The 12,621-nt window shown below is 40.4% G+C and overlaps 1 protein-coding gene across 24 annotated transcripts in view; it reads right to left on the bottom strand.

The window, feature by feature from the left end:
- Positions 1-12,621, bottom strand: part of LOC110991109 (A-type potassium channel modulatory protein DPP6-like) — a 126,187-nt gene that overhangs the window by 27,999 nt on the left and 85,567 nt on the right. For 20 of the 24 annotated variants that reach the window (XM_087134667.1, XM_087134671.1, XM_087134679.1 and 17 more), the window contains one exon: positions 539-653. In XM_087134667.1, the coding sequence (XP_086990793.1) occupies positions 539-653 (115 nt within the window). Of the gene's footprint in view, positions 1-538; positions 654-7,150; positions 7,296-9,666; positions 10,766-12,621 lie in introns of those variants that run through there. The other 4 variants (XM_087134686.1, XM_087134687.1, XM_087134676.1 and 1 more) reach the window with 2 other exon arrangements.

The raw sequence follows: 12,621 nt of genomic DNA, 5'->3' as shown, positions 1-12,621 counted from the left end.
TTGTGACTTCTTGCAAATCTTTGACAAGCTTCAAGATGTATGTATGACCATGGTGACAATTTTAGATGGTGTAGACTACAATGAAAATTGACACAAGCTGGTTTGGTTCAATTATTTGTCAATGTGCAAATTAAAAATATGGTCATCCCTTGTCCATTGTTTTTCTCCTCATACAGCCATTTTGTTTCTTCCAATGATAAACAGCAATGCATTCTTTGTAAAACAAAACAAACAAACAGTATTCAGCTTCAATGTAAGTAATAATCTTGAATAGCAATGTCTATGGATGCTTAAAGGCAATTTACGTCCAATTTTGGAACAATGACGAAAACAAAACACAGCTCATTGTGCTACGCCAAAAATTTGGAACCATTCACAATTTCGGGCTGGGTAATTGGTTTCCTGCTCTTGAACCAACTGTTTGTGCTCCATGAACTGGACTTAATCGCAGATCCATAAACATGGACCTGACCATTTGTTTTCTCCTTCAAAGTGAAGAAAAGTCTTTATTTCTTTGCTATGATGACGGTAGACATACCTGGCATCACAATGATGACTGCTATGACAATTAACGAAACTATCAGCAGAATGACAAGCAGAGAAATGGAGATGCCACGCCAATTACGACTGTCCGACCCTCCCCCGACAAGCTCCTAGAAAGGACAACAAACAGAGTATAAAACAGGCAGTCAGAAAAACAGTGGGAATCTCTTAAAAACATGATTGACACAAAATTCCAAAAGGTATGCAAATGTACATCAAAACCGGGTTATGGAGTATATGTGCGAAGGGCAAACAGAGAGTCAAATCATAAATAAACAACCGTCAGGCTTATCCTTTTGAAGAAAAGTCATAGGAGGAAAGGACATGGGATACTATGTCGGAAACACCTGGGTCCTCATGAAAAAATACAAGGGTATGAATGTGCAAGAAATGGTATGCTGTACATTACATGTATGATGTTAACATTTCATTCTGAATATGAAACAACCTCCACTGTTTGATAAGGCAAAGATTCACGAGGAAGACATGAACATGCAAATTCTGGGCACTGATTTCTAAACAGATAATATGGGTGCTGGACAGACACTAAGGCAAATGGATATACACGTAGGAGGCATGACTGAGGAAATTTATGTTTTAGGAAGACAGTGTTGTAGAGGTTTATGATTAATAAGAAGCGTAATGGATACTAAGCTGAACTGAAAGGACATTGTAACTTTCACCAAAGAGGGTATTGGTTTGAGGTGCATGAATAGGGTGAAGGAAACGAATTCAAAAGTCCCTGACCAACACTTTAATGGGCACAGGCAAGGAAGTATTTTAGATGCACATTTTGTGCAACCTTACACTTTCTTCAATGTATGAAAAAAGCTTGGCGTCATTTTGGTGTTGAGTATATTCAAAAGTGCAATTTTTTCACATTTAAAACTGTGCGTGGTTTTCTTGACAACAAAAGCCGCTTCTGTTGTGATGTCAATTAGGTACAGTTACTACTCAATTTATTGGTTTTGTGTTCAATTCGTGAAACGAAATGTTGCTCACTGGGAATGTATTTCAGAAATGGATGCTCACTGGCTTGTTGTCATACACAAGCAACAATGAATAAACAAGAAATGAAAATTTAGAACTGCAAAAGAAAAGCAATTCAGCCACATCTGTGAATCAATCAATGCAACATTGAGATTTCCTCCCTGGAATGACATTACAGTTCTGCTCATGATTATGGAAATCACATGAAACTTATACAAAAAAGGCACCAAAATGCCATTTGAAATAACAAAACAAATGCTTGGATCGCTGTCCCAAAATAACATACAGTGTATGTAAAACACAACCAATTGTGACGTAATTAACAACACTATGCTAAGTACGGTAGGGTATACATGTATAATGGTGCAAGTGTGTTGATGAAACACACACCAAGGACAAGTGTGTATGATCACTGCTGTGTATTCCGTACATGTAGTATGAGAAAACACCTATATGAACATATGACACACGCACACCTACACGTATGAAGGATATGGATGGCATCTCAACTATGCATGCATAATGCAAATCGGGTCAGTGCAGAATCTACATGAACGTTTGGTACCAACAATTTTGCAGAAAGGTCGGTTCATACTCGGTGCGAAAGCAAACACGAACGAGTGATGTCGTGATCTAATATTCGAGTTGCAAATTTGTAAAAGTTGAACACATTTTTTGCAAATTTTTTGTGACGTCAAATTTGCTTCATTTTTGCATTTACCTGAAGTATGAACTGGCTTGAACTGGCTAACTGAACCGTAGATTTGGTTTAATAACACTGTCAAATGCAAATACATGCACAGGAAGAGACATACAAGTATATGTCTGTGTAATGTCCAGTGAACAGAGAGCCTGTTGTCCAAAAACTGACTTATGTTTCCACGACAACAGTTGCCTTTATTCCGTTTTTGACATTTTGCTAAAAAGACAACCACACAGCAATGCCGATCAATTCAAATATAAAAAACCTGTGTGAAAATTATGTGTGGGCAAGATATGTGGACACTTTGAATGGTACCATCATAAACACCCCAATCGGGTAAACTGACCTTTATTAATAATTACTACAAGTATTATTAGGTCCCACTGATGGTCTTACATGTAGGCCACCACTGCCATTAGCCTGAACACTGGAGAAATAATAGCCTGGTAACTGACTAGACACAGTAATCAGCGCAGGACTCAATGGGTATACACCATATCCAAGGCTTTTAAACAGAGCTTCCTTTCCATGGATAATTTGTGGGATTTAAGAAAAAAGGAACAAATGGGACAACACAGAAAACCACAGTTTGAGATGATGCTGAATATGTCTGTATGGTAGTTTTGAATCCACAGACTTATTTACAATGAAATGTGAAAGGTACATGTAAATGCCCTAACAAGGTGTCACCATTAAAATTCCATATTTTTACTATCTGATGTTTAATGTGGGTTATTTAATAGCAACAGTGTATTTGGGTAATTCCAGAATAAGGGGTCAAAAAGTGTGACTTTTCGTGTCTAACCTTTGTTATTTGAGATGGAAATATCACCGGAATTGATTTCAAACTATTACTATTTGTTTGGCAGGCAATTTGCATTAATTCACCTCTCAATTAGAAAATGTGTTCTGAACTTACAATATTATATGTCGGATGTGACAGGGACAAAAAAAAATGGACCCCTAATTTCTGGAATTACCCATTCGCTGCTGTCTGTATTTTTAAATTGTTCTGTATCGTGATGTGTATTCTTTATTGCAATGCCAAATAAAAAAATACTAATAACAATAACTACGAGTAAAGTATGTACTGGTACCGGGACATGTCACATAAAAAGGCACTCACTATTACAACTGGATGCAATGCTCATTTGAAACTGTTTCCAAACAAAAGTAGATGTAATTTGTTTGCACAATTAAAGGCCCTTGCTACCATATGTGGGGTGCATGGTTCCAGTGTGCACATCGCATCTTTGCTCTATCGGTCAGTGATAGTTGCTGTCTCAAGACGTTCACTCTTGTATGACGTCTATTGACGTCAATATATTTAGCGAAGAGGAATAATACCTCCTACATGTAGCTCTGAACGGAGGATATTTCCAAAAGACATATATGAGAACTTGCACAGCAGAACATGCAGCCCATAATACGTAAGCTCCAAGCCACTGTCATATTTCACGTTCAATATTTATGTGTAGCTGGAATTACTTCAGCCATAACATAAACAGTACGAATGGGTTTTTGATGGATTTAAAATTTTGAGTCACAGGGCCATTGGTGAATAATAATACGGTACTGACGTCGTGGTTAATTTCTTTTCAAGAGAGTTGATAAATCAATATTTTAGAGCAACTTGGCCAGGTCTGATAATTAGATGTAATGAAGGTCAAGGTCATTGAATAAATCAATAACAGCCTTCTTAATTGAAAAGGGCTTCAAACACGTAAATCCTGCAGAGATGTTACTACATGTATCTTAGCATCATCTTTCCAGTGAACTAAATGAGACTACATGTTTACAGCAGTGAGATATGTTTGCACAATTTAAAATGCAGAGTGAGGTCAAATATGAAAACAAAAGGAAAAGCAGAACAAGGCAATGAATGCAAACAACTGAATGCCAAGCCACGATTAAGTTCAGCTGCAAACCAGTGATTGGACAAATATATAGATGAGTGGTCTTGTTGACCAGCCAATGATTGGCCAGTGAGCCAATTAACTACTATGGAACCCTATAGTGCCTCCACTTGCTGGAGGAAATTACTGTGCTTGGCTTGCAGCTAACAGGCTAGTTGTTTGGCTGGCCTGCTCTGGTTAGCTTGTTAGTTGTAAGAGGCCACTTTGCCATCTGGCTAGGTGAGTGACAGGCCAGTCTGCCTGCTTGCCCACTGTTGTCAGCCTGTTACTATAGTATCGAAAGAGGCCACTTTGCCACTGGCTAGGCGAGTGACAGGCCAGTCTGGCTGCTGGCCTGCTGTTGTAAGACTCTTAGTAGTAAGGAAAGAGGCCACTTTACCATCTGGCTAGTTGAGTGACAGGCCAACAGTCTGGCTGCCGGCCTGTTAGTAGTAAGGAAAGAGGCCACTTTGCCACTGGCTAGGCGAGTGACAGGCCAGTCTGGCTGCTGGCCTGCTGTTGTAAGCCTGTTAGTAGTAAGGAAAGAGGCAACTTTGCCATTGGGCTAGTGTATGACAGGCCAGTCTGGCTGTTGGCGCGCTAGTCTGTCACCCAATAGTTGAGTTTACATGTAGAACTCAAGAAGCTTGCTACCCATCAGTTAATGGCTGAGTCAGTCGATAATCCCACTCGTCTGCTTCGCCACTTGACATACAGGTTAAATAAGTCATTTCGATACATGTACCTGCAAGTTAACCGACCACTTGATATACTGCATTTGAATCCTCAATCAGCTTCTTAACCAATGATTCAAAATGTAATTTTGATCAGCGAGTCACCTTTTCTATTGTATATTCTGGCAGCCAACAAACCACTGGGTCAACTAGCCTGTCTGCCTGCCTACGAACCAATCAAAGAACAGGACCACCAGCAGAGACCTACACAACAAGATTAATCACAACCAAACCAGCCAACAGAGCCCCGAAGAAATTATACCAGTGAGGCAAAACGAAACCATGGAAAAACATCTAAATTACTTCTTCTTCTTCCTTCAACAATTACACACTTCAAAGGACGTGCCAAATCAGCTGAGAGCTGAGATTTTGATTTTCCATTTTCCTCTGTCCTAAAATCACATTCACAAAACTGGATTATTTCAAATTGATGTAAAGGAATTTTGAGTCACAGTTCCATGGCCATCTGAGATTGACCTGCATGCACACAAGGACAAAGACTGGCAGTGTTCAAGGTCATGCCTAACAGTCAAATGGACAATTACATGTACATCAAAAATTCACGATTCAATCATGACAAGTGGGACTCCATACAGAGGTGCATCTTTGGTTCATTAACATACACCGTAAATCCACAGCCATTGCAAAGCATGCCATTGAAAGCACTAAATGTATATATCTACCGGTATCATTCAATTCAAGTTTTCTTCTAATAACTGTGACAAGCCTTGGAAAATTTTCCTGCAACCCAATTTTTCCAGTTAAAAATTTCACATGTATACCACTTTCTGAACAATAAAATTGCCAAAGAATGATTTCGTTCAGAGATTAAAGTTTAACAAGATGGTTGCATCTTATGAAACTAAATGGTTTGCTGTTCATCCAACGATTTCAAATCACCACAATGAAAATAAGTATTACTGAGGTCAAACACATCCAACCCTGAACTGAATCAACATCCCAACAATTCATGAACACTATTACTCAGCCTCCAATGAAAATTATCCTCTGCTTAGTTGCTATGATAAAACTATACTCTAGCCACAGCCCTCCAAAAAATTCCAACGAGGGAACAAAACATGAAATAAATCTCGTTGCTTCCATCTGTTCGCGCAAATCAATGTCTGGTTAACTACCTGAGCTGTCTTATCCCTGTCGGAAATCCATAATTTCTGGCCAGTGTCAGCTGTTTGAGTGGACAAGCTCAAGCCTACATCAATCACAGCAAACTGTAATCAATACAACATCATAAGGTCGGAAGCTGTATCGATTCCCATCCTCTTAAGCTGCGCAAACCTACCAATTAATAAATATGTACAAGAAATTTGGAAGATGTTGAACCCACATAATTCCTGCACTGGTATCTTGCAAAAACAAACACCAAATGTTAGCAAGAAATCTATACATTTGCTGGCATGACAACTTTGATTTTACATGTATTGAAAAAGATTTTAAATTTTATTTAGTTTCATTGAATTTCAGTAAATTTGATGTTTGTCACATCAAATCTGTAAAAAAAACACACATGGAGCAAATTTACTAGTATTCAAATCTGCTATTTCTCCAAAATGAGAAAAATAATATTGAAACAGCTTAGTGTGAACAAGTCTTATTTCTGCAATAAGTAATGGATTTATTGTGAAACCATGTACATGTAGTTCGAAATCTCATTGAAAATTTCTGTAGTTCTGAGAAGAACAGCTGGTAATTTGATATTTTGGGCAGTGTAATCTACCAGTTGTCAGGAGAAGGCATGTATCACCAGTTCAAAAGAAAAGCCCTTTTTAAGAAAAGCTGGCAAATGGAACTTCTGAAACACATGCTGACGTTAATAGGTAGAAGCATTTTTCAAAGTTGAAACTGTGAAGAAGTACACCAAAATATTATCACAAAATAAAATTGTCTTTGCTGTTTAACAAGTAATTTCATTTTTCCAAGCTAAGAACCTGGCTAGAAGCTGCCCTTTGAACCTTCTGACACCAATCAATTTCAACACTAACTCAAACATCTAGAAAATTTAACGTGCACCACGGAGCATAAGAGTTGCAAAATGAAGATAGAAAATGCTTCTTACAGGTCTGAACAAGTATCACAAGATCTTCATCCAGTATGTACCTTCCAGCATTAAGGACAATTCACTGACGTGGTGGTTTTATGTTAGTGTCAACTACAGTAGTTCATCTATTTACATGTCTACAATGCCATACACAAACTGCCTAAAACAAGAGGGTCAAATCTTTCCAACTAAGAATACCTATGAGGGATTACAACCGATCCAATCCTACCTCGATTTGCTTAGTCGAAGTGACTTTCGGCGGTTGCTCCTTGCCATCCTCCCGGTTAACCGAGGCTGCAAACATCGCGAGCGGTCACTCCTAAATCCCGCGACAGCACAAAAAATGCAATGAGCGAGCCCCCACGACCACCTGAGAACACGCTAAATTATACAGAGCCCCATCGCTTCCTGCTATACCAACACCACACAAAGGTCTACAGACCACTGGCCTGGAAGTTCACAAGACCACTTAACGCTTGATCACTGAAAGTCGTTAGCCATCAACGATCTCCCCCCCCCATCTTACAGCAAGTGCTTCTTTTCACACCACAGGGGCTCTGCTGATTAAGCAGATGGATGGATCTCTCTTTTCTGCTTGCCCCACTGGTACCTAGGTCTAACCACGGCTACCCCAAGCTAAGCAGGTGGGGACTTAATTGGCAGCGTTAATTAATTGTCAGTTGCTCAGGGACCATCACGTCATTAGAATGGTTTGTGCTTACGCACTTGCAATCAGAGCACTACAAAGAGTACACTAATGTGTATGCTGGTACCTTCATGTATGCCGGTGATGTGTGGATCGAAGACACTGTTTCAATTGATAAACTTGCGAGCATGGCTGTCACAAAATGGTGAAAATAGTAAGTTCAATTGTTTGGGGACTCCAGTTGATTTACATGTAAGTAGGGTCTAGAAGCACCTGATATATAGGTACGACACCAATATTCTTGGAGCAGACTTGAGATTTGTTGAACTTTAAACAATCAAATTTCAGCTTGACCTTCACTTGTAACAACTGAACCCAGTCACAAAACTAGCAAAAAAATGTACTTTTGAAAACTGCATGAATCGGTATTACATGTAGAGTAGTAAAACGTCTAATGAACATGCCGCATGACAGCTGGATACATGATACAGTACATCCAATGTGTTATAAGGTACATGTACATCACTGAAATCTACATGTAGCTGGTCCAGGTAAATATGACAAATTTTAAAATGATACAGAAAAAAGCACTGAAGGACTTTCCTCTACCCTACAAAAATGAACACTCCACCGGTACCTGCGTACCGGTAATTTGGAAAGTGCCACTCTCTGGTAACCATGGTAACCATATACAAAATTTACAGACTGCTAGTACTTGAGAGCAAGAGCAATATGAGCCCTCTGCCTTGACAGGGTGAAGCTGAAAGGTATTACTAATGACCACATGAGACGCATGTGTAGCAAGCTAAATAGATACGGGACAAAGGTGTTTGTGCAATGAGTTCAGGGCACAGCCTCTCGTACCAGCAAGCAGCCAATCCAGTGCAGGCTACCAATTGTCCAATCACAGATTACCAACTGGAGGTCCAGGCTAGACTTACATGTACATGGGCCCAGCCAAGAGGAAAGTACCACGAGATGAGAATTTGGGCTGATCCATCTGACATTTTCAAACCACCCACTGGCTGAATTAATATGGCCTTAAATTTCAATCTGTCTCATATAATTTTAATCACACCAGATGGCCTTTAAAGCATTCAGCAGCACACGTACTGGTGCATGGAGCTCCCTTTCAATGCTTTTTTTTCACAGGCAAGTGTGACAGCCCAAAACGTGGCTAGTGAAAACAAGGCAGAAACACACATACACACTCCCACCCAAGTGTGTATTTGCCTGCAACTGGGGACCCCCTATTGTTCCTCTTTTGTTTGTACGGGGACCCTCTGCCAATCACGGACCTTATTGTCCTCTATTGTTCAGGGTCCCCTATTGAATGCATAAACAAATTCAGGTACACCCAGGATGACACAAATGGCACCGTGACAATGGACAGATACAGTTGAATTTCAGATTAGAGAACTACTCTGCGCTGAATTCTGAACAAATTTTTATGATACTGTCTCCTGTCTATTTTCTTAGCTATAAATTGAAACCATCTGTGTTATGTAATGGTTTTATTCCCGGTATTACATCCAGATATATGATTATCAAAACTACACGTCCATGGACCTAAAACAGCTAAGCATTATCCTTGGAATCCTCTTCCAACCCTCAAAAGTCACACATTTTTATTTCTTTTTGCAAACAACTCAAACAAAATTAATCAAAATAATAAAAAGTAATAACTGGATAAATTTTATACACCAATTCCAGAGTTTTATTTTGACTATGCATGTGCGTGAACTGTATTACATGAATGTCTGCTGTCCACAATCGTAGCATCTATGCTTACAGGTGGCATCCCACTGCTGCCCACAATCGCAGCATCTATGCTTACAGGTGGCATCCCACAATTGCTTCAAAAATGTTTCTCAAAAATGTCATCAATCCATTGTACGCAGTACATGAAGTTCACATAAACCTAGCATGATCATGTACACATGGTGTGTACCTTTTAAACAGTAGGCCTACTTCATCAGAAAACAAGACCACAAGTGATGAACATGAGCATTCTTGTATGTGGTCTAACAGCATGCAAACACATTCTGATGGGTTTTAAATAAACAACCAGCAGAATTATCAATGCCACAGAAACTTACAAATTTCAGAACTGGAGGTGGCGATGCCATGGACGGCATGTTGAAGCAGTCGATACACAATCCTGGCTGAATGCAACAATCAAATATTTATCCAATGCAGCAAATCACAGAGGGACCATTGAAGGGAGAGAGAGGATTACGGCAAGAAGTTAAGCTCTTGAACCAAGTCCAATAAATGGGGAAGAAGATGATATGCAGTGTGGAAATGACAACTGCAGGGGCCGGTGAAGGTATGCAAGGAGTTGGAAAAATCACCAAAAAAGTAGAAGTTGGGAAGAGGAGCAAACTCCTCCCTGTGCCACGAGAGTCCGGTGAAGCAAACCAATGCTGCCTTCTCTTAATGTGAAGCACAGTCTGACAGTGAAGGGATGCTACAGACATTGGCTGAAATGGCTACAAAGCCAGCAGTGTAAAACCAGTGCTGGAAGTGACACCTCAGCAGCTGGACATAGCACTGAAAGTGGTGGGCTGAACAAATATCGGGAGACGGCTGGTGGAGTAAAGATAGATCCTACCACTGGGACTGCCACAACGGACTGACGGGGGAAGGGGGAACAACACTCACACTGCAAGAATATGCAGGTACTTTAATGAGAGTACTGTGATCTCGTGTGCGTCGGATTACATTTAATGGTTTGAGGCAATCCACTGTGGTCCGACTACACTGGAAGAAATTTGGCCTAGCCGCGGCTAAACAGCTACTGGTAAAGAATCTTGAGGCCCAGACAAAATTACATACAGTTGTTGCAGTTAATCCAAGTGGATGTTTTCTCCACAAAATCCAAACATCTCTGCAACCAAGCTTCACTCAGTATGATACCCACATTCCAGAAAACAGACGCCTGATGCAGTCAACCAATCCTACAGCAACTTGTAGAATGCTTCCCATCAGAGTAACAGAATGATGGCAGAATAAACCGGCGGCATTGCCAAGGTCAAAAACAAGAACTCCGCTTCATACTAATTGTACGACTGCAACCTTGTGTTCTGTGCGACGGCTCAAGTTTGAAATCTACTGAGCACAGATGAAAAAACATTTAGGCTCAATAGTCATTAGAATCGGTGGAAAAGCTGCATAATGACTATTCTGATGTGGGCTATTTCACCTTATTGCTCTAGCCAGCAGTGGGCGAGTCGGTCAAATTATTTAGTTGCGGCACGCATGCATGCATGGATGCAAGCAGCATTCCTTGAGGGGTGAATGATTTATACATGTAAGAGGGGGCCCCGAGACTATGTCTGATTTGGAATGGTGGTGGGCTCCGCCGATGACGTAAGGAGTTATCGGTGAGCGTCTCAAGTCAGCATATTCACTGGGCCATTGCATCTCTCATCCACACCTCCTGGTCAAAGTAATATGCATGCTGTCCGTCGCCACAGCAGAGCAACGCCAACCGACACGCTTGGTCTCACAGGCAACTACTGCAGCATTTAATACCAGATGGAGGGAATCGCAACAGTCTAAATTACGTTGGCTTTGAAAACGACTGCCGAGGTCAAGTGAATTAGCGTTATTGGACCTGTTCGCTGACCATACCTGCACCCACAAGAACACTTATTATCTTCGTGGCACGGGGGAAGGTTAGGTGGAAACTACTGATCATTTATAAGCAGTCCATTCTGGGCAGGAGAAATAGGCCTAGGGGTTACATGTTTGTGTTTCTGTACCAGATCTTCCAGTACGATTGAATTTTTTTTATCCCTAGGTTAAGCTTTTTTCCCTGAAGGCAAAAAATGTACCAAATGAAATCTGCAGCTTGAAAAAGAGGCAGACTCTCAAGTGGTCAAATCAAAGGCAATGTAAGGCTATCATGAACAGCAGAAGCCAATGGGAAAGGCCAGTAGAAGGCAAAGGCGGGTAGATGGCGGGTCCAAATGAATATGGATGACATCAGAGGAGAAATCTTGGAAAATGGTAAAAATCTCAATTGGGATTTTACTCTCCTTGTTTGCAGTCTGTTGTAGTAGACTAGTGCAGGTACTGTACATGTACATGGATGAATGATGCAAAATGCCCAAGTTGAACGATGGCCCGATTGAGACTATAGACAAGGAAATGCACAGTGTAGAGGAAAAAAACCACAAAAAGTGCAAAACTCTGAGTTGGTAGCTTAGCCTTAATTCGGTCACCACTGCAACTGACACCGTGAGTGAGTTATAGAGCCACTGACCCAACATTGTAGGCTAAGTTACACAAGCATCCCAGTCTATCTATTAAAAGAACAAGACAGCTCACTGGAGGAAAGTGTGGCCTGCAGCAAATCAATGTCAAGTTGATACCAATATCATCGTGAAAACAAATGCTGCACTAATCCAAGCTCTCAGAACACTCAACCATCCATCCAGATCCATTAAGGATGACGTCCTGTTGATCTGCAATTTCTGAGAATAGAGCATGCTTCAGATGTTGGACATACATGTATTTGGTAAAAGATTAAAGAGGATGAAAGACAAACAGCTGAGGGGAATTCCTGTGAGTTTATCAAGGGTTGTTCTGAAAATGAAGCTCAACAACTACAGCCAACAGTCCTACACTATAGCTTGACATCTCCCTCACCAGGAAACTGCAGAACTGAAAACAAATCTACAAAAAGCAGAAAGCAGAATCTTCTTCAAAAAAAATTTCACCTTGGAATTGTGCAAAATGTGTTACAAACGGTGAAGTTCATATAGGTCTATTTCATTACTGAGAATGTATAGAGTTGTTCAAACATCTTAACCCCTTGGGAATTACTGGCATTTTCTGAATCTTGTACAATCAACCAGTGTAGTAAATTAAAGGTCTATGCACATACAGCAGGATGAGGAATACCATGTGAAACACAGCAAATCTATGTTACATCCATGCAAAGGTCAAAACCTAAACTTGCCATGTACTGGAATTGGACAAAACACAAAAGTGTCAAATGTGATTTTTGGTAGCATGCTACTTATTCCATGGAAACAAGATTTCTT

Source organism: Acanthaster planci, linkage group LG03 (assembly GCF_054643075.1).
Source record: "Acanthaster planci isolate LZ-2023a linkage group LG03, COTS_SCS, whole genome shotgun sequence".
In the NCBI taxonomy this organism is placed as follows: Eukaryota; Metazoa; Echinodermata; class Asteroidea; order Valvatida; family Acanthasteridae; genus Acanthaster; species Acanthaster planci.
This window is presented reverse-complemented; position numbering and strand designations above follow the sequence as displayed.